We start from the raw sequence: 20,677 nt of genomic DNA on the forward strand, positions 1-20,677 counted from the left end.
CGTTACCACCAGTGCGTGCCCCAGCCGCAGCTGACATGACAGTCTGCGAATAAAACATGTTAGAAGTGTTAAAAACTTGTCTATTAGTGAACACTGAGCAATTATTTAAAAAAAAATAAAAGAATTTGTACTCCTTACTTTAAGGTTTGACTAGTACAAAATGCCGAGTAGCCTTGAGTTCAAAATAAATAACGTACTCGTTAAGCTGTCGTGTAAGCTTGCCGCCGCTGTTCTGATCTATCTCCCGACCGGCGCAGGTCAGCTCTAGCTCCTTGCCATTGTCGAACACGCCAACAACCACGCCTTTCTGCAACATACCACCAAGACACTTGATAACTTCGTCTACTGCTTCTATGTTCGAAATCCATTTCACTGTTGTCGTGACCAATGTCCAATCACTAGACTAGAGCTCAGTAGGACAAAAGCAGGCGATGAAAGTTAGTCTTGGGAATAATCGTTGGCCACCCTAGGTGTCATAGAAATCTGCAGAAGTCTTGTATTAAGACGAGATGGCACGATTACATTGAAAAGGAAAGTGGATTCTTATCATTAGGGACCAAGGCATCAGCTCGATGCATCACCATTTAACCACTACATTCAGAAAGAATTATATAAAAAACAGATAATAAAGAGACTTAACCTTCTCATTTTCGTTGGATTTAACTTCTTTGACCTTTACTGTGTCAGAGCCGCAAGTCTGCGCGTGTTCAGCGGCTGTTGTCCCACTCGCCCATCTCACTGTTGTCCTACTGCAGGTGACTCGTCGAATAAATTTTACACTCAAAAACAATTTTGATAATCTCATTATAAAAACCCAATATTATTAACAAAGCACGAAATTAAGGATCAAAAAAATAATTCCATTGCCATCTAGATTTTACTCTATATTTTGTATATTATTTATAAATAGAACACATTTTTATTTTTTATGTTGCTTTATATAAACAATTATAGCAGCTGTTGTATATAACATAGCAAAGTTGGTGACACAAGGGTAAATTGAATGGTATTAAAATGTTTACATAAAACTCTAATCTCACCCAATGGGGGATCCAGGGGGGGTGTGATGGGGGTCATGACCTCCCCTAAGTTGGTTGGTCAAGAGCTTGACAAAATATATTTACATACTTTATCAAGCTCTGTGACCCACCACTGGGACCCCCCTAGCACAAAAGCTGGATCCGCCCTTGATCTCACCACTCTGAATTTTTAAAAGAATAACATCTTAAAATGGTTTCTTTCATATTTAACTATCATGGCTTAAACTAGATGATGCTAGGGTTTAACAAAATTCTAACATATTGAAATACATAAGTAATATCATCTTTTATTACCAATATTAATTTTAAATGAACTTGTTTTGGGCACATGCCTTATTGTTAATGATATTCTAGTGTCCCGGCTCACTGTATCACCTTTAACATATTTATCTGAACACATGTGTAAGTTCTTTATTGATTCATCAATAACATCGTCTTTTATTTCCTCAATACTATGCAAATAGTGATGGAAGAGTTCATCCTGCAATACCAACAGACTTCTCGGCTCTAGCAGAAATGAAAAAACTGATTTCATATCTGAAGCATTCTCATTAGCATCTGGCAGAGGCTCCCAAAATTTTAAAACAATATGTGATCCTACAGAAATTGTTGTTATAGTCGGATAGAATAATGAACCATCCAAATGTGGCAGAATTCCTTGCCCTGGTGTGTATTCATTTACTAAAACATGATTTGGTTTATTTCCACCCATCAAATTCAATTCATCTATCCTGTTTAAGTAATTCTGCAGCCAGACAGGAATGGTTTCAGCTATCATCCCCTTGTTGTGAGGAATGCCGCCCCAGTTTTGAAGTCTTCTGTTCGAAAGTTGAGTCCATTTTGGCTTCGGCGCCGAATAAATACTGGATAAAATAGATTGCTCTTCCCTATCTGATAAAAACTCTGATATGTAGAAAGCAGTCGGATCAACCTAAAAAATTAAATAGGTTATCATCTAAATAAATACATCGTATACAAAATTAATTTCCGATTTTCATTACATATTACTTTATAACAAGGGAGTGCAAAACCCACATTGGTCAATTTGAAATCCTGAAGGGACTTAAAGTTGCTATTATTTTCCATTACATGAATAACTTCTTTCTTGTTATCGGTAGTAATTAATTATTTATAATACTAAATCTCAAAAAATAACGATAAAACAGAATTCTATATCTACATTGACATGTTTATATTTTTTTCATGACAGATGATAACGTCAGCCTGACAAGTTATGGAGCAGCTGTTTTAGAGCGTTATTTTTAAGCATTGTTTTTATAAATATTCACTTAATTGCTTTCTAATCTGAAATGTCGCTAACATAATGCAAGATTGAAATAGGCACATAGGTGGTTCTTAATTATTTACTTCTTAATGTTACGAAGTTCTATAAGTAGTTATACAGTTCGATTATTAAAACTAAAGTTAAAATCGAACTAAATTGCGAAGAAAATATTCTATTAAAATAGTAGGATATCCACGAATAACAAAAAAAAAATGATTTTGACGATTTTTTGGTACACCTTATTTCGGTTTCGGACCACTTCGTAACTTCGGCGTTTCGTTTTGTCAATGTCGCGTGTAGTACTTTTTTTTCTCGTTAGATGATTAGTAAAACCAATTGATACAATAAAAATAAATTAAATCCTGGATAAATCTGTTGCCGATGTTAGTGCTGATGCTTAAATATACAATTCCTTTTGGTGTTTAAAACGGACGTGTATACATTTTTTGATACATAGTTACTATACTTCTGAATATACATACGGTCACAGTGCAAATACAGAATGTGTACAGCTATCTTTTGACAGGAATGAACAGGCAGTGAAAATGTTATTTGTTAATATTTTTTTTGTCCCAAATCAATAATTTGGAGATCGTAGAATGTGATTATAATGGGTGGTTGCATTGGAATATCTAGAAGCAGAAGCGGTCCAATGGAAGGATCGTCAGGAACTGTGTCGCGGCCTAATTCCGGTATGTGAACGCCTGATTGTAGCCTTGGAGACAACTTCATGGTCTGATTTAGTTTTTGTTGTAGGTGCTCTTAGGAAAAATCAGTCCCTGTGTCATGAAACGATTCGGTGGAAGTCTGATGTGCCATTAACAGAGGGTCAGTTGCGGAGTAAACGTGATGAGTTCTGGGACACTGCGCCGGCGTTCGAGGGCAGGAAGGAGATCTGGGACGCGTTGCGGGCGGCCGCCGTGGCCGCGGAGGCGATGGACTTCCAGCTGGCGCAGGCGATATTGGACGGAGCTAGTGTTTCCGTACCCAATGGCTACCTCACAGAGTGCTATGATGAATGGGGGACTAGATATCAGGTACTGTCCGTTTCTCAATAAATTATGTATATCATCGCATGAGATTTTGACATTTTTTGTAAAATTGTTCTATATTTCTTGTTATATATGTATTTATACAATTATTCTATACAAAACTAACATTCTAAAGGCTATTTCATACAACATAATGATTTTTGTTATAATCAAAGTCTTATTGGCAGTTTGGACTTAATTTATACCAGATGTGTATGTGTTTTTATATGTTAGTATGTTGTGTTCCACCATAGTAGTACTGCAACTTATCAAAAACATCCTGTTAAATGCAAATGAAATAGATAGTATGACACAGATTGACTACTGACTTCTTAAAATGTTCCAATTAAAACAATTTATCCTGTGAGTCATACAATTTGTGACCAAACTCATTACGCCAAATAAATTCAAGTATTTCTTTATTATCGAAAGTTTTTAAAGGCTTCAGCTTGATAAACACTAGCCAATAGTGCAACCTGTGCCTGGTGCGGAAAAGTTTGGATGGATGTTAAAGTTTGTAGTCTAAATGGCTGAATTTTATTTAAAATCGGCATAACATCTAGAGGATAGTCTGGAAGAACACTTATGCTGTTTTTTGTTGCTGCAGGCTAAATCTGTTTTATTTTTAGTTGAGAGTTTTTGAATGTTGTCTATTTATAGTCATAATTTGTAATATAAATCAGAGGTTACAAATTTATATTTGGTTATTCAAGTCGGATGAAAGCTATTCAATGGTTGTACACTTCTGATAATATGTACAATAACAAATTTATATAAGGAAACAGTTTATCTATTCATGTTTGATATGATAAATACCCACAGATTACACTTTACATTGGCATTTAATTAATTTAAGTATGTATGTCAAGGAATTATATAAAAACAGTAAAGTATGTTGAAAATCCTTTACCATAGATTGCTGTTGCAAAGACATCTTACTAATATTATAAATGGAAACACTTATATGTATTAATTTTTATGAGTTTGTTGCCTAAAATAACCGGAAGGCCTAATTTAAGTCCCTTTCTCTTTACCACCCTTTTCTTATAAAGAGAGGATGGGAAGGGAAGTGGATTTGATGGAGGAGAAGCATAGGAAGGGGAAATATCCTCTCTATGTGGGACTCCTCCTCTGTAGGATAAGAGTAGGCAATGCATCTGCAATTGCAGATGTCTGTGGACAGTGGTCACTTCGCCATTTTGGCGGATTTAGGTGGCCGCTTGCTCGTTTGCCACCTTATTTTATAAAAAAAATAGCTAATGGTGTTTGACAAAAATAAATGTGGACAATAGTCTGGAAGAACACATCACCTTTTGATCCTGGAAATAATTATGCTTCCAATGGGATACATTCATTTTGTTTTTACATGTTTACTTGAGAATTACGCAACGGTTTAACATATCTTATTAGAATTTGGCACAGATGTAAAATAAATGTCAGGTTCTTGAGGGATAAATCATTTTTTTGTATGTTTTTTTAATATTGTAAGAATAAAGTTAACAGATATTAGAAATTATTATCATTTATTGACAACAATGTAATTTATCTCGGTAGGTGCCAATTTACTGCCTGTCTCCACCCATCAACATGGTGAAGGAGGCGTGCGGGCGCGACTCTCCGGCGGAGTGGTCGGAGCCGGCGGACGGGGGCGCGGCGCTGGCGCTGCGACTGCGCCTCTCCACCACCTGCCGCGAACTGGAGCTGCGGGTGGGGGCGCGCCACACCATCGCACACTGCAAGACTGAGCTGCAAGTATGTTCACACTTCACATATCTCTTGAGACAAACTGATGGTCGGGTTTAGACCGTTTTAGTATGTTAGGGACTTATAGAAGAACCGGACCCTATCCTAGATCCTAGATTATCTTATTTCTTAATCTATACTATGGAGAAAAGATTTGTATTTTTGGATTTTCGGCTCAAAAACTATTGGGCCGATTTTGATATTATAATTGCAAAAGTTAAGATGGATGTTTGTAACTAAGTATTTCCAAAACAGTTATACAGATCTTGATGAAATTCTGCACATTTAACATAGTCTGAAAGAACACAGGCTACTTACTTTTTAAAAGTGTGAATAAAGTCGTGGACGAACGCTAGTAAAGTAAAAATATATAGCGTACTTACTAGCTGACGCCTGTGATTCCGCCTGCGTGGAATTAGAAAAAAACAAAAGTAAGTAGCCTACGGGTTCTTCCAGGCTCTCCTCTACATTTGCCACATTTCATCGAGATACATGCAGCAGTTTAGGCTACAAACTCTAACAAACATCCATCGATCCAAACTTTCGCATTTATAATATTAGTATGATTAGTGAGATACAAAGACTAGTAAGATTTGGTTTTATACCCTTCATACTATGAAGTTATGTTTACAAACGTTGGTACTGCCAACAATTGAAACTTCTTTATAAGAAGTTATATTAATGCTTGTTTAATGTGACTATGGGCGACACAACTTGTGAGTCATATCGAGAAATGTACGACAATGCCTTCGCGCCGACCTGTTTCTCATAAATTGACTTCGCCGCGACTTGACTGTTAATTCACGCGTCACTTTCCTGTCTCTGACCGTTCTCATAAACAAATATGAAGGTTGACATCGACTCTATTGAATCCATTCTATTGTAAAGTAAAAATTAAAGACAGTGTCAAAATCTAGATTTACTTTAAACACACTCAGTTCTGACAGTTATAATCGAAGTCTTAAACTGTTCAGTTAAAATGTATGTGGGCAATGTTTTAACTATCAGTTCAAACAGACATTAGGGGGCTAGATATGTCCAGTTTTTTTTAAACGAATCGTACCAAATTATTGAATGTACTACAATTTAATATGCTTAGTCAAAAACTAAAAATACGCTGAAGCGGATTTGCTTTTATGCCTGTCATGTATTTAAATTGATTTTTATACAGATATACTTTTTTTATTTTTAAGTTGTGATCTGTTTGATATAGACACTAGAATTGTATATTTTGGCATAATTTAAAAGTAACAAAGTTGATGGTTTTAAAAAGGAAATCTTCTTCTTCTAATCTTGCACTAGAGGATTAGCACAACACTAGATTGTTGACATATGCGTCCCGTCCCTATTTGACAGCTGTCAATGTCATTGAGACGTATATAGCGAGCCATTCTGGCGGTAGGCTGTACTAATTGTTGAAATTAAAATTTGTTTAAATAGGCGCTGGAGGGCATAGAGCCGTGGCGGCAGCGCTGGTTCTACGGCGGCAAGCTGCTGGGCGACCGCCTGCTGGTGGAGGAGGTGCGCATCACGCCCGGCTACGTGGTGCAGGTCATCGTCAGCACCGAGCCGCGCCCCCCCAGCTAGGCACCCCCCCCCCCCCCACACACACATACCACTACACGTCGTTTCATGTCTATGAGAAATTATACTAACACATTGTATTAGCTAAATTATATTGTCTACTAGCTGTTGCTCACGACTTCGCTCGCATCAAGTTAAAAAATAAAGAAATATACAGCCTATGTTACTCACTGATAACATAGCTTTTTGAAATCGGCCCAGTAGGTTTTGATTTATTTCAATCCATACAAAAATCTAAAAATGCAAATCTATAGATTTTTGTATGTTTTATAACATTAGTATAGATGGATTTATTTTAAATTCTTTCAATTTAAATTGATGTTTAAGTGTGTTTGTGTGTGTTTGTTATAATTTCTCATTACCATTGGAATTTAACATTTTGAGTTGTCCGGTACTCGATCGGTCACTGTATTGGAATAATGTAAACTGGAAACGGTGCAATCTCCAATGACACCTGTTATATATTAATCCTGCTCATTCTCTGAAAGTAAACAGAGATATGATGTTATATTCAAGTGTCACATTTCAAATGAATACACATCGGTTTTAATTAAAATCGATACTATCCTCGCGCCCGATTGTAGACGACAATATCGATTTTATGCTTTATATTTTATTCGATAAAATTTGGTTGTTTCAGTTCCTTTTTTTAATTTTATTTAATTTGAGCTCGATTTTTGGTAACTATTTATTTTGAATGTAGTTTTGTTTTATTCATTTTTAGTTTGTTTAATTACAGTTTTTATCAAAACGTTTCGACATATCATATGCTTGTAAATTCGCAGAAGTTGCATTGAACTTTTTTTTTTATTCATAAAATCGATAAGTTCAATCGTAATCGCTCGCTGTGAAATCGATGTTTTCCTATAATAGCAAACTACTTAAGCTTTGAAACTACTTCAAATATCTATTAAGCTCTATGTTAATGTTTACAATGATTTTTATATATAAAAAAGTATTATTAAATTATAATATGGAATTACAAAATGATAATTTTTATGGAGAAAAAAACGTGAGAAAAATACATATAAATGAAGAAGATTTTACCTTTTTATTGAGATTATTTTTTATTTCGCTTATAAATTTAATTATTGCATTTATTATATTATACTTCGAACTGGATTAAATTTACTGCCATATTTATTTATTTAAAAAGAGATTTTACGTATGGAATGTTTTAAGACGAATGAATGTAAGACGGTTATGTTATTTACTGCGTTATTATTATAATTATTCACATATCTATTTTCACATACTCCGTACACATCTCATCTCACCAGCTCACTATACGTCCCCACCGAGGGGCTCGGAGCCTACCCTAATCAGGGGTGACTAGGACATAGTCAACCACGCTGGCCAACTGCGGGTTGGTTGACTTCACACATATCTTTGAATTTCTTCGCCGATATATGCAGGCATCACGATGTTTTCCTTCACCGTAAGAACGTCGGCTAAATTATGTACATTCGAAAAATCGAAAATCACATTGGTACAGGATTCGAACCCAAGACCTGTAGATTACAAGTCAAGTGTTCAAACCACTGAGCCACCGACGCTCTTAAATACATGTAAATAAATTGAAAATACAAAACTATAATTAATAGATGTTTGCATTTTTTTTGTATGTTCCGATTTTTTAACAAATCAAAGTTTAATTTGAATTTTCATATAAATATATCAAATATCTAAAAACTAATTTACTATTAATATTAAAATAATTATAGTTTTGGAAAGATGTGAATTATCCTAATATTAGTGATGTTTTTTGTGTCATACTTTTTTATTACGTATAATTAAAAATATTAATTTGCTCTACTTACATTTTTACCATAATATAGAAGCAAATATGCATTTCAGAGTAATGTTTATAATTTAAAATATCTCCTTGTATACGGTAACCTTAAACCTAATCACATTTTGCTCAATATTTTTTTTACATAAATATTATAGACACAAATTATTTGTTCAATGTTTATTATCAATAATCTAACCGAGAATATAAAAATCCTGACTTTGGGCACATTACTGGTTAACTAAAATGCAATAAGGCAACCAAAATGCGTTAATATGTTCTCATAATAAACATATTTTCAATAAATTCTAATAATTCATTAAAACTTTATTCACTTCTTGCTCTTCGACTTCCCGCTATTCTTCTTTCCTTTGTTCTTCAATTGACTTCCAAAAAGAAGGAGGTTCTTAATTCGTCTGTGTCTTTTTATTTTTATTACTGGATATCTCAGTTCCTTGTTACTATTCTTTTTTGACGCCGGCTGTCGATTACTCCAATGAAAAAACTATCCAGTAGTTTTTGAGTGAATAAGAGTAACCTTTGACTATATTGCGATTGTCGATTGTTTCGCAGCAAATTAAACTGTTTAGTTGCACAAATAAACATCTCCATATCAGCACATACGAATCAAAGCGACACAACAGTTGTACGATATTTTAGTAAAAGGTGAGCAAACACTATAAAGCAAAGTCTGTCAAAATTATTAAACAAAATAAAGCTTCTTAGTGGCCAGTATGTCTTTGGCAGAACGTACTTAGTCCACCAAAAAGTTCGGATACCTTCACTTTACGGTTAATTCACTTATTTAATATAAGCAAAGTTATCAGTTCCATCATTTTATACAATATGGTGAGGGTTTTTATATTCCTGGTCAAATACATTGTATATTCAAGTACATAATCTGTAGAAGCAATAAACTCAAAACGTACCGCCTAAAATTTATCTCAACAACAAGAAAATAAAATATTATTTCATTCTCTACATTTTTCATTATTAATTGTAAAAATGCAGTGATATTTACGTATATAAATAATTGTATATTTCGTATTTTTTTGCTTGTTTATTTCAAAATTAATTAATATCCTTATTTAATAAAATTATAAGTTAATTCCTAATTTTATTTGACGTTTTGTTTTTGCTTGGAATATATTTATATGGCAACTTGATATCGTGTACTACGAATATAAAATGCATGTTGTAAATAATGTTTATCTCATAAAATTGAATACACTATGTAGATTGTTTTTTAAATGCAAAGAAATTCATGTAAAATATTATTTCTCTGTTCTATTCAGTGGCCTAATAATTTCTGTTCAATGTATTGAATGAAAATTGATCAATTTTTCATTACTGAGTATTTCGCCTAACTATTGTAATTAATAACTAAATTATCAGATTCTTACAATAATCAATATATTGTACAAGATTCTCTGATTGTTTAGCGTTTACACTGCCTTAATATTTGTATCTCAACATGTTTTTATACAAATGTTTGGGCAGGAAAACTCAATGGTCTAATAATATAAAATAATGTAAAATATAAATAAAAATACTAACATATAGGTTAAAGATATGTTTATATTTATACGCTAATATAAAATTTGGATGAGGCTTAGTTTTGTAACAGTTTTTTTGCTGCCTCCGGTTACCATAGATTATAAAGAGATTAAGTTTTCAAGTGGTTATAGGAAAATTGGACAATTAACTTGTTTATTTTTGTCATTTTTTCTATAACTACTTTAAACCTATAAATAAATTAATGTCGGCGTTTCAATGCTCGATATTTAATATTTAGAAACTTCGCAGACAATAATTTGAAAACAATCTGTTAAACTAATTCCTGTGTCTTTAATTAGCTGGTAAAAGAATTTACACAACACAATATTGTTCCGTTCTGTTTGTGGCATGCCATATTGTATCTATCATTAGAATTAAAACGTCTCAATTCTCGTAAGATAAGAAAAATAAAACTATTCGTAGATTTTATTTAAAAAAAAATATTTTTTTCAAGTGTGAAAATTCGTGCAGTCATATCTTGAAATGTTTTAAATTGTAATTCAGCATTTTCGTTTAGGAATTATTGTGTGGTGCTAATTTAATCTTGATCGAGCCCCTATCCAAAGTAAGAAATAAATTTGCTCAGTAAATATAACTACTTAATTAAAATTAATATCCGCTCAGATATTGTACAATGATAACGCAATCGATATTATAAGTAAAGTATACTATTGCAACACTAACGCGGTATAAAGTTAAACTTAGGAATAAACTGAGTATAAGCAAATATTAATACATTTCTTTCTTATCAGTTATTTAAGTAATCTAATGACTACGGACGGGGCTCGTTGATTTGCTGATCCCTTTGACTGATACGGGTAAATTCCAAAATCACTTATCAAATTAATTCTTTTGCTCACTTGAATACGCTTGTTTTAATTATAACGTATATTTACATTTAGTAGTTAACAGTTTGCTAATTCAGTGTCTATTTCCTAAAATAAATTTTAATTTTAAAAGGTTAGTTCGCAAAGGAGTATTTTATTTTTTAGACCTTCGTAACACTTTACGCATGATAACATTATTTCCTGAATTTTAAATTTCTTTTGTTCTCAATTGTCACAATTTTTGGTATTTTTTCTTAATATAGTAAACGCTTACAAGAGTTAACTTCCATCAATATACTAAGTTTTTACCTGTCTCCTATCACCGTGTGTTTACAGCCTTCAAGAACTGTATCGTAATCCATTAAAAAATCTATAGCAATGCAAATTTTGTATTCTGTTGTATAAGATTGTGTTTGTTCACCGAAATCCGTTACTGTAAAATACGTTTAAATAAAATCGGTTAAGATGAATAAAATCCTTTCATTTATGTACCTATTATCTTATATCTACAGTAATCCCTGTTCATAAGTGGACTTAAAATATAGATTAAAAATTACAGGACAATTTCCTCGTTCAGTGTCTTTTCAAAACGTCTGGCTAATTAACTGAAATCCTAAAATGTTAATGTAACAAGACAATTTGGTTTTCAAAAGTGTAGGAGCACCGAAGACGCGGTCCTTTCTTACACTTTTTCTTCAAAAATTGATAAGAATAATGATTTGTGGTCTAAGACGAGCAAGTGTAGTTAAACATTTAGGAGTCCTAAGTATAAAAATTTACTTTCACAGACAATATTAAGTCACTTTCATTCCGGGTGCGAAAAATTGTCGGTAAAGAGAAAACTACTTGACATCACGTTATTTTTCTAGGAACTGACGGCAGCAAACTTCGTTTGCGCAAATTTGGACCACCCGTTACGCCGTTTTGAAAACGTGGAATTTAAAAAAAAGTGGGCTATAATATGCCCAACTATGAAAATCACTCTTCAGTGAAAATCCGGTCGCAATCTGCCCAGTTGTTTCGGAGATTACCCAGAACAAACGCGGCTTACAGACAGACAGACAAAAAAAAAATGCTATTTTAGTTATCAGCAACGCAAATACATCATCTTGCCAAAATCTAGATTTTTTTTTGATTTTACAGACACTCCAATTGTTTTATATGTGTTGTAGATTACATTTTATTTATTGCTAAATTAAAGATTTGAGTTATCTAAACGTGCCGTGAGTATGGGAATTTGTTTTTGATTATTCCATTATTGTTTAATATTTTTTTTATAATTAATTTATATAGCTTTTTTCCGTAGCTTCGTTTTTCTTTTTTTTTTCATTTTTTTACAGTTTTCCATTTCGTGTATGATCGTAACCTAAACAGTACGAATAAGGGGAAAAAGAAAAATCATATTTAACAAAAATCATTTATTTAAATACGCTATAAACAGTACAGGTCACAAGACGAATTTCCAACACTTAGCTTAACAAATTATATTTAACTTAGCTTGTTCTTAAATTATAGGAATACTGTCTTAACTGTACTAAAGCTTGTGTCATCATTGTGCAACCGAAAAGGAATTATATAACCGTTTTTTCAAAAAGAGTGATGACAGTTATTGTAACGGCTACAATTTAAACTATAAAACAGTTAACGTATAAATGCGTATCATTTTGTACAGTCGCGGATGTCTGCGGTGTTAGAATTACAGAAAAAAATACCCAGATTTTTTACGAGACAAACTAACAACTGTAACTATGCAGTAAGGCAAATGGCAGAATAATAATAAAACTCAGTGGTGAATTGACTGGCTGTTGTTTACAGATACTTATAAAATGTTCGTTCTATTATGTTATTCCGTGTTATTTCAATGTGTATGAAAAATTCAAACGACAAACACTGTATGGGCGATGTATTTTAATGATTTTGCATATCACTAGTGCGCGGGTCAAATAAAAATACGCATTTAGTATAAATAACATAGTAGTTTTCGATTTAGGATTTTTTTGAAAAAAAAATAGCACAAAATGCTGCTCCATTTAAAAACCCTTTACACACGTAATTCGAAGTATTATCCCCGTCTACTTCGGTATGTATTTGAGCAGCTTGACCTCGTGTGTGAGCCAGACGGCGAGGGAGAGCAGCGCCAGCGAGCCGGCCTGGTGCGCGGCGGCGAGCGGCGTCGGCACGTACGTCAGCAGCGTCGTTATACCTAGACCTACCTGTAAATACCACATCCTACTTATTTAACAACGTAAGGAAAAATTTCAATCGAGTTTAAGACATTTCATGAAAATCTCCGAAGTTATTGAAGTAAAATGTTTTTATTTGCTTGCAATTTTTTTAATCTGAACAGATAAAGTTTTGATATTGTTAAATCGATGTTTAATGGTTTTTAAAAATCTTGAAAAATAAATGAACGTATAAAATTGTGAGTTCCTTTAAAAAAATCGGAGTGATTTTTGATTTATTTTGAAAAAATAAAACCTATAAAACAAGATGACTTAAATATTTTTCACTTTTGTATTATGGATATGGGGAATAAAATTATCACAAATTATCCCCTCTTTTTACCTCGTGACGGAACACATGAATTACCAATAATCCTGTATACAAGACCAATTATCCTTTTTCTTCGACAAAAACAATTGATTATGGACCTTAGAAAAAGTAATATGAAATGAAGACAAGGAAACGTAAAGAAGTGACCTGCATCCAGGCGACGGCGCCGACCGCGGCGGCGAGCGCGGTGGCGGCGCGGGGCAGCGGGCGGCGGCGCGCCAGCGGCCACAGCGCGCTGGCGGCCAGCAGCGTGGCGCCGGCCAGCACGCGGTGCTGCCACTGCACCGTGCTGGGGTTCTCGGTGAGGTTGCGCGGCGCGGGCCGCAGCCTCAGGATGTCCTCGGGGATCCAGCGCTCTCCCATCTTGGGGAACGAGTTGTACACCAGCCCCGCGTCCAGCCCCGCCACGAACGCGCCTAACATTACAAAGTTACACTTATTTTCAAACTGCAATAATGATATACCACATGTAAAAGAAAAAAATGTAATTTTTTGAAAACTTATTAACGAAAAAAAAATTCTTATGTAACTGGAACTATAATATTTTTTGCTACAAAAAAATCGTCGAATTAAGGGTTAAACCATAAATTATTTTTTAATCAATACTAATTTTTTGTTGTTATTTATAGTCTTAAAAAAAGGCTTTTTTTCAATTTTCAACATTTCTAAGAGGCACTTACCAGACATCGCGGTAAGGAAGACCATTGCTTTAACAGTGTGCGCCAGCGTCGTTACACCCTTTAACTCCTTCATGTTGCGCAAGGTGGCGGCGGCGGGGAAGGGGCGCAGCACCCGCAGGGCTCCGGCCAGCAGCCCCGAGTACAGCACGAAGGCGAGGCCGAGGTGCGCCGCCAGCCGGTACTGCGACACGCGCGGCACGTCCGAGGGGCCCTGGAACCTGTCCTCCAGTCCCGACTTCACCATGTACCAGCCCATCAGACCCTGGAAACGATACCACTACACTTTGCTTTCCATCCAGTAGTCTTCTGAGACAAAACATTTCCTAAAATATCACAGGTTTTGATATTTTTATTATTTTATTTAGACAGAAACAGTGGTAGACAACACAATACCACCACCACACAGAAAACAGCCGTGAAGAGGGAGTAATTCCGCGTTTTGCCTATTTACACTACCTACCCTTTGACTCGCCCGGTGAAATACCACGATCACACAGAAGACAGGTGTGAAGTGGAAGCAATTCCGCGTACTGTCTGATGAGTGTGGTACCGGAGGCCCGAATTTAGTCCCTTTTTTCTTATGATAATAGAATGGCAAAGAATCTCAGCTTTGACGGCGGAGGAGACGCATAGGAAGGGGAAACATCCTCATATGCGCGTCTTCTCCTTCGCTTAGGGTAGTCTCCGAGCAGAGGTCGCTTCGCCAGTTTGGCAAATTCAGGCGACTTATGATATAAAAGTGAGAAGTGCAGGAGAGACCTGCGCGGCGACGAGCGCGCAGTAGACGGCGACGCGCCGCTTCATGGCGAGGTCGAGCGCGCCGCTGCGCCAGAAGTAGGCGGCCGGCAGCAGCACCGCCGCGCCGATGCAGCGCCCCCAGCTGCGGTGCAGGAACTCCATCCACCAGATCCACTTGAACTCCGACAGCGTCATGCTCTGGTTCTTGCTGCGGACAAAGGTCATGTGGACCTGCTCTAATTACCTCACTAAGGCAATCTTTTAATATGAGACCCACATCAAGTACCTCATAATAAGTATGCATACAAATATACACAGTAAAAAATATTGTTATTGTTGTATATGTCAAATGATTTTATGTAGATCAAATCAAAAACTGTGCCAACTGTTGGACTATAAGCTAGGCGTGGATTGTATGGCCTCACAGGCACCAGTTAGTATTCAGACTATGCCTGTTGAGACCAGTCCAGTTGTTGACTGCTACTGACCAACTGTATTTGCCAAATGTGAACTAGGCTTTATTCTAAATGGATACACATAAAGGATGGATAGTTAGAAATTATTTAGGAGTATAACAAATTTTTGAACACAGACAACTAATTAGGCTTTTTTTTAATTACGCACGTAAAAGGTCGCGGGCGACATCAAGTTTGTTATAACATACTATTTATATTCAGGGAACTGTTTGTATTTTTCAAACTCCTGCTCCCACTGCTCCTGTGTGGTGGGCAATGACTCCCCCAGCAGCCGCCACGTCACCATAGACAGACCAGACTCTGTCAGACGAGTCACACCACCTGACAACACAATTAACACATTCAATGCTAGACACCTGCATGTTAACATTAAGTGGCATTGTAAGTGTTTGATAACTTTTAAGTGATAAGTAAAAATTGTATTTTCATTCATTAATAATTGTTTGAAGTATTTCAATCATAATGAAATTCTTTTATAACAAAGGGTTTCAAAATATTATTCCGATATCATTTGATTCAAGTAGAAAAGGTAATTTAATTAAGACAAAAGCTGTGAGGTACAATATCTTTATTCATGTAGTTCTTTCAACTAAATAATTAACTTAATGTCTAATTTGGCTTTTAGATCACATTCAAAAATTTACAGATATTAAAACTTTAGTGTGAATGCTTGTATAAAACAATAACTTGTTCATTATATTTGTATAAAGACAATATTATAAACATTAATGCAAATGTTACTGCACTTTTACTTGATAAAGAAACAAGCGGTCAAGTTTTCTAATATAGTATTGCCTCTTTTTAGTCAATAGAGGAGGAGACACATAGAAAGATGTTCCACCTTCTTGCATACTCTCCTCTGTCAAATACACTTGTAACCTATCATTATTAAAAAAGGATAGGAAAAGTGAATTAAAATCAAGCCTCCAGTATGCAAAATATCACAGTAACATATTTACTTCTTTCCATTAGTTGTTTTCACAATAACATTGATAACATAACAAATGCTGTACAGCAGTATGATGTAGCTAGCTACCATACCTAACACAACCGCAGCAAACACCATTCCGCTGCAGCCCAGCAGCCAGTACCCCACTGCCTTCGATGGCTTCTGCTGCGGCCCACTCGCACAGAATCGGGCAACAATGCCATTTGATTTGATCACTTCACTTATCTAGAAAATTATGTTAAAGCTTTTCATTTCACAATGACATATTGCCTTTTAAGTGTCATTTGAAACATGATTTTTCCTGTTTTTGTTTTCACATCCAACTGATCAGTGTTTAAAAGATAAGCCAAAAAGAAATCTTTTTATATCCAATCTCTCTGGCATGCCTCTACATGTTTCGTTTTTTTTTATTTATATATTTGTTCTTGTAAAGTACTATACCTGTTCAGTTGTTGCTTACCCTAAAAGTCTTTGTATTCCTTAAGCCTACATTAAAGCGAGCTGAAGTGGTCAGCTCTCTGCTAATCGATCGTATTCCTACGTTATTTAATATTTTGCTCGGTGCAAATCGCAGCGGCTGAGAACATCGACATATTTGCGCCAAACTCCACATTATGAAATGCTGCTGTAATATTGAAGGAAATGTTTATTTTAAATATTGAAGTATATCTGTTACGTAAAAATAATTCAATTATCGATACTTACTTCGAAGAGATTGACCGCTAAAACATTTAATTTAAAGTACGAAGATAACAATATAACCTACTTAATATATTGTGAAATTATTTAACTCGGTGGACAAAAAATAAATAAGATTAATTTTCTTGAGGCTAATGACTATTTATTAGTCAACGTGTATTTGTCTGAATGCCGGTTGCATTCATATATACCTTTTCACGTTATTCAAATTGAATTGAAATTGTTTTGAGAAATCTCTGTTTCCTTACTTTGAGCTGGATTTGATTGACGTTTATTTGACAGACATCTGATTGCACTAAAATTGACATTGACATACAAAAATCGTCATCTAATGTTGCTAGCAAAAACCAATCATTAATGGTTTTAGAAAACTTCCCTAAAATGTGCGGTATATAAAAAAAACCAAGTTATTAGGTTTTTAGTTATCTAGTTTTTTATTTAAACACAGTTTTTTTTTAAGATTTAATTACAAACAACTATGTGACTTATGTTTCCATTTCCTTATAATCATTAGACAATGCTCTTATATTTTTATATGCGCTGGTGAATTCCCCTTCTTCCATACCCTCTCCAACATAGTGATGAACAAACGCTCGTTTAGCGTACATGAGGTGGTACTTTCTGCACAACCGCTCCCACGCAACGCGTATTACCGAGGAGTTTGATACCATCACAACAGCTCTTTGCAAGGCGCCCAAATCTCCTCCAGGTACCGTCAGTGGAGGTTGATAGTTTACACCGATCTGAAAGTTTCAAATAATAACTAACTCATAGGATAAAATACCGTAAATAATTGTTTGTTTGAGAGCCTCTTTGTATTAAATACGTGGAGAAGATAATCTTGCCTAAAATGCTAATACGTGGATTGTATGTTGAAAATACGTTTGTAAAAAATAAACATCAGTATTATGAGTATATTTATACCTTGAACCCTGTAGGTGACCATGAAACAAACTTTATAGTTCTAGCACTTTTTATTTGATTTATGGCCGAGTTTATGTCATTTTGATTAATATCGCCCCTGAAGAGCAGACAACAAGACATATATTTTCCTTGACTTGGATCGCATTTAACCATTTGATTAGCTGATTCAAAGCATGACATTATGAGCTGACTCGTTGAATTTGAATCATGCATAGCTCGGGACGCAGGCATGAATGGTGCAAATGTAATTAGAGGAAAGTGTATTCGTGGGTAAGGTATTAAATTGGTTCGAAATTCTACCAACTCCACATTCAAAGATCCTTCGAATCTCATAGAAGCTGTCATGCAGGATACCACCTAAAATGAGTCTCGTTATTAAGATTACAATAATATGATATCGTATTAACTAGATTTCATTACCCACTCACCTGAGCAATAAGTCTGTTTAGGTTTGTATAAGTAGGCCTTGGCACTTCTAAAGACCTTGCTAAAATGTCATATAAAGCCTCATTGTCAAAAATGAAACAAACGTCTTCTGTGTCCATGCACGCATGCGATGTGAGAACAGCGTTGTACGGCTCAACTATGATTGGTGATATCCTTGGAGCCGGATAAACGGCATATTCTACTTTTGTTAATTTCCCGTAATCTCTTACTAATCCCTCTAATAACAGGGCTGTGAATCCTGACCCAGTGCCACCACCAAATGATCGAACAATAATAAATCCTTGAAGTGAATTACAATCTTCAGCTGCAAGTCTAATGCGATTTAAAGCTAAATCGATCATTTCTCTGCCGATACTAAAATATCCACGTGCAAAATTACTCGCAGCATCTTCTTTGGCAGTAAGTAGGGTCATCGGATTAAATAACTGCCTGTAAGTTCCAGTTCTAATTTCGTCTACAAAAAATACCTGATTAGTCTTTAGAACATTGACTAAAAATTATATAGTAACTTACCAATGGGAGTTGGTTCCAAGTCGATCATAACAACTCTTGGAATAAGTTTGCCAGCCCCAATTTCGTTAAAAAATGAACCATAGCTCGCTTGGTCATCTGCATAAGCCAAAAACCCATCAGGACTTATACCGTGCTCCAGGCAATATAGTTCCCAACAAGCATTTGCTATTTGAACACCGGCTTGGCCAATATGTATGTGAATAACTTCTTTCTGTAAAAAATAAATTATATTGGGAGAGTGTTTTATACATTAAAACAATAAAATGATTACAATTTGATTGGTACTTTAGGCATTTTATAATATTGGTTTTTATACTAAAATTTTGAATATGTTTTCGAAAATATTTTTTATGGATGTTTACATTGTGTAATTTTGATTAAGTTGACGGTTGCACGTTGCACTGTAGACAGATGCATGACATTTTTGTATCTTCCGAGATGATCTATGTGGCATGTGGCACACCAAGGAATTTGTAAAAACGTTTTTTCGCTTTAACAGGCCATTCACATTCACAGAACGTTCACATGGATATACCTTAAAAAGGATCAGCTTTAATATAAGTAAACGAAAAATTAAAAATCACCTATTATTTTCTTATTGTTGTTTTGTTTTCTTTACATTTTATGTGGAAAAATGTGTGTATTGTCATTTTAATGTTGTGGAGCCGTTAAAAATATAAACTTTCATCAGTCAATGTCACCAAGTGCCGTTGTCAAGTGTCAACCAAAATGTCAAATGTCAAGAACAAGAACAAACAATCCGATAACTTGATCTAAAAATAGTTTTGATAAGACATTTTGGAATATTTTGTGGAGATTTTGCTTTGGAAAAAACTAAAATGAATTTCGCTGGAAAAGTTGTAATCGTTACTGGCGCTAGTTCTGGTATTGGCGCTGCAACGGCGGTATTTTTGTCAAGACTAGGCGCGAAGCTCTCTCTGACCGGTAGAAATGTCGACAACCTCAAGAAAGTGAACGGTGATTGCGAAAAATCTACACCCACGTTTGTGGTTCCTGCAGATTTGAATAAGGAAAGCGATATTGAGAAAATTGTTAAAAGTACTGTCGATCATTACGGACAAATTGACGTATTGATTAACAACGCCGGTATAATAGAAACCGGTACCATAGAGACTACAAGTCTCGCGCAGTATGATCGCCTAATGAACACTAATGTACGCTCGATTTATTACTTAACCATGTTAGCTGTCCCACACTTGATAAAAACCAAAGGTAACATTGTAAATGTATCTAGTGTTAATGGTATAAGATCGTTTCCTGGAGTGTTGGCGTACAATATATCGAAAGCATCCGTGGATCAGTTCACACGCTGTGTAGCTTTAGAATTGGCACCGAAGGGTGTTAGAGTTAACTGTGTCAACCCTGGAGTTATTCTAACAGAGTTACAAAAGCGTGGGGGATTAAGTGAGGAGCAATATGCGGCGTTTTTGGAGCGTACAAAGGAAACCCATGCATTAGGACGCCCAGGAAAACCGGAGGAGGTAGCTGCTACTATAGCTTTTCTTGCCAGTGATTTGGCATCTAATATCACCGGAGCAAGCTTGCCGGTGGATGGTGGACGCCATGCAATGTGCCCACGCTAACACTTAACTGAAGAATGTGTTTTATGAAAAATTTGGTTGTACAATACAATTGTACTTAGCATTTAAGAATAACTGGGGATATTTACATACTGCCATATACATTTTGTTAATATTTTATTGCAAATAAAAAGCATACTTTGTTATTATTGCCTTTATATTTATGCTAACTTCTTGTTACTATCTTATTTTCTTTTACATCTTAGGGATATGTTGCAATTAAATGTGTCTCGCTATG

At 35.1% G+C, this 20,677-nt stretch overlaps 6 protein-coding genes across 8 annotated transcripts in view; 2 read left to right on the forward strand and 4 right to left on the reverse strand.

Moving 5' to 3' along the window:
- LOC106109875 overlaps positions 1-882 on the reverse strand; it is a 1,973-nt gene extending 1,091 nt beyond the window's left edge. Inside the window, exons 1-3 of the mRNA XM_013291514.1 lie at positions 641-882; positions 198-307; positions 7-43 (exon numbers count right to left, since the gene is read on the reverse strand). Of these exons, the coding sequence (XP_013146968.1) occupies positions 7-43; positions 198-307; positions 641-805 (312 nt within the window). The 5' untranslated portion in view covers positions 806-882. The remainder of the gene's footprint in view (positions 1-6; positions 44-197; positions 308-640) is intronic.
- A 425-nt stretch (positions 883-1,307) lies between these two features.
- LOC106109884 (alpha-ketoglutarate-dependent dioxygenase alkB homolog 6) lies at positions 1,308-2,236 on the reverse strand. Its single transcript, XM_013291527.1, has 2 exons — positions 2,076-2,236; positions 1,308-1,971 (listed from the first exon to the last, which is right to left on the reverse strand). The coding sequence occupies exons 1-2, from the start codon at positions 2,124-2,126 to the stop codon at positions 1,321-1,323; spliced, it is 702 nt and encodes a 233-aa protein (XP_013146981.1). The 5' UTR covers positions 2,127-2,236; the 3' UTR covers positions 1,308-1,320.
- A 357-nt stretch (positions 2,237-2,593) lies between these two features.
- LOC106109880 (ubiquitin domain-containing protein 2) lies at positions 2,594-6,855 on the forward strand. Of its 2 annotated transcripts, none has more exons than XM_013291523.1 (4): positions 2,594-3,017; positions 3,070-3,362; positions 4,911-5,108; positions 6,540-6,855. In XM_013291523.1, exons 1-4 carry the CDS (start codon positions 2,936-2,938, stop codon positions 6,684-6,686), a joined length of 720 nt encoding a protein of 239 aa, XP_013146977.1. In that variant the 5' UTR covers positions 2,594-2,935; the 3' UTR covers positions 6,687-6,855. The 2 variants fall into 2 exon arrangements, with proteins under 2 accessions (XP_013146977.1, XP_013146978.1); XM_013291524.1 differs by having other exon boundaries at positions 2,598-3,017; positions 3,082-3,362.
- A 5,407-nt stretch (positions 6,856-12,262) lies between these two features.
- Positions 12,263-16,994, reverse strand: LOC106109909 (cytochrome c oxidase assembly protein COX15 homolog). Its single transcript, XM_013291559.1, has 8 exons — positions 16,961-16,994; positions 16,716-16,880; positions 16,348-16,480; positions 15,495-15,627; positions 14,852-15,038; positions 14,093-14,354; positions 13,560-13,828; positions 12,263-13,072 (listed from the first exon to the last, which is right to left on the reverse strand). The coding sequence occupies exons 2-8, from the start codon at positions 16,866-16,868 to the stop codon at positions 12,932-12,934; spliced, it is 1,278 nt and encodes a 425-aa protein (XP_013147013.1). The 5' UTR covers positions 16,869-16,880; positions 16,961-16,994; the 3' UTR covers positions 12,263-12,931.
- Positions 16,995-17,373: 379 nt separating this feature from the next.
- On the reverse strand, positions 17,374-19,250 carry LOC106109908 (tubulin alpha-1 chain-like). Of its 2 annotated transcripts, XM_013291557.1 has the most exons (5): positions 19,124-19,250; positions 18,839-19,049; positions 18,307-18,779; positions 17,879-18,235; positions 17,375-17,697 (listed from the first exon to the last, which is right to left on the reverse strand). In XM_013291557.1, the coding sequence occupies exons 1-5, from the start codon at positions 19,130-19,132 to the stop codon at positions 17,440-17,442; spliced, it is 1,308 nt and encodes a 435-aa protein (XP_013147011.1). In that variant the 5' UTR covers positions 19,133-19,250; the 3' UTR covers positions 17,375-17,439. The 2 variants fall into 2 exon arrangements, with proteins under 2 accessions (XP_013147012.1, XP_013147011.1); XM_013291558.1 differs by lacking the exon at positions 19,124-19,250 and having other exon boundaries at positions 17,374-17,697; positions 18,307-18,792; positions 18,839-18,915.
- Positions 19,251-19,541: 291 nt separating this feature from the next.
- On the forward strand, positions 19,542-20,585 carry LOC106109910 (bacilysin biosynthesis oxidoreductase BacC-like). Its single transcript, XM_013291560.1, has one exon. The coding sequence runs from the start codon at positions 19,678-19,680 to the stop codon at positions 20,440-20,442; it is 765 nt and encodes a 254-aa protein (XP_013147014.1). The 5' UTR covers positions 19,542-19,677; the 3' UTR covers positions 20,443-20,585.
- The last annotated feature ends 92 nt before the right edge of the window (positions 20,586-20,677 follow it).

This window comes from Papilio polytes, unplaced genomic scaffold (assembly GCF_000836215.1).
Source record: "Papilio polytes unplaced genomic scaffold, Ppol_1.0 DF821044.1, whole genome shotgun sequence".
In the NCBI taxonomy this organism is placed as follows: Eukaryota; Metazoa; Arthropoda; class Insecta; order Lepidoptera; family Papilionidae; genus Papilio; species Papilio polytes.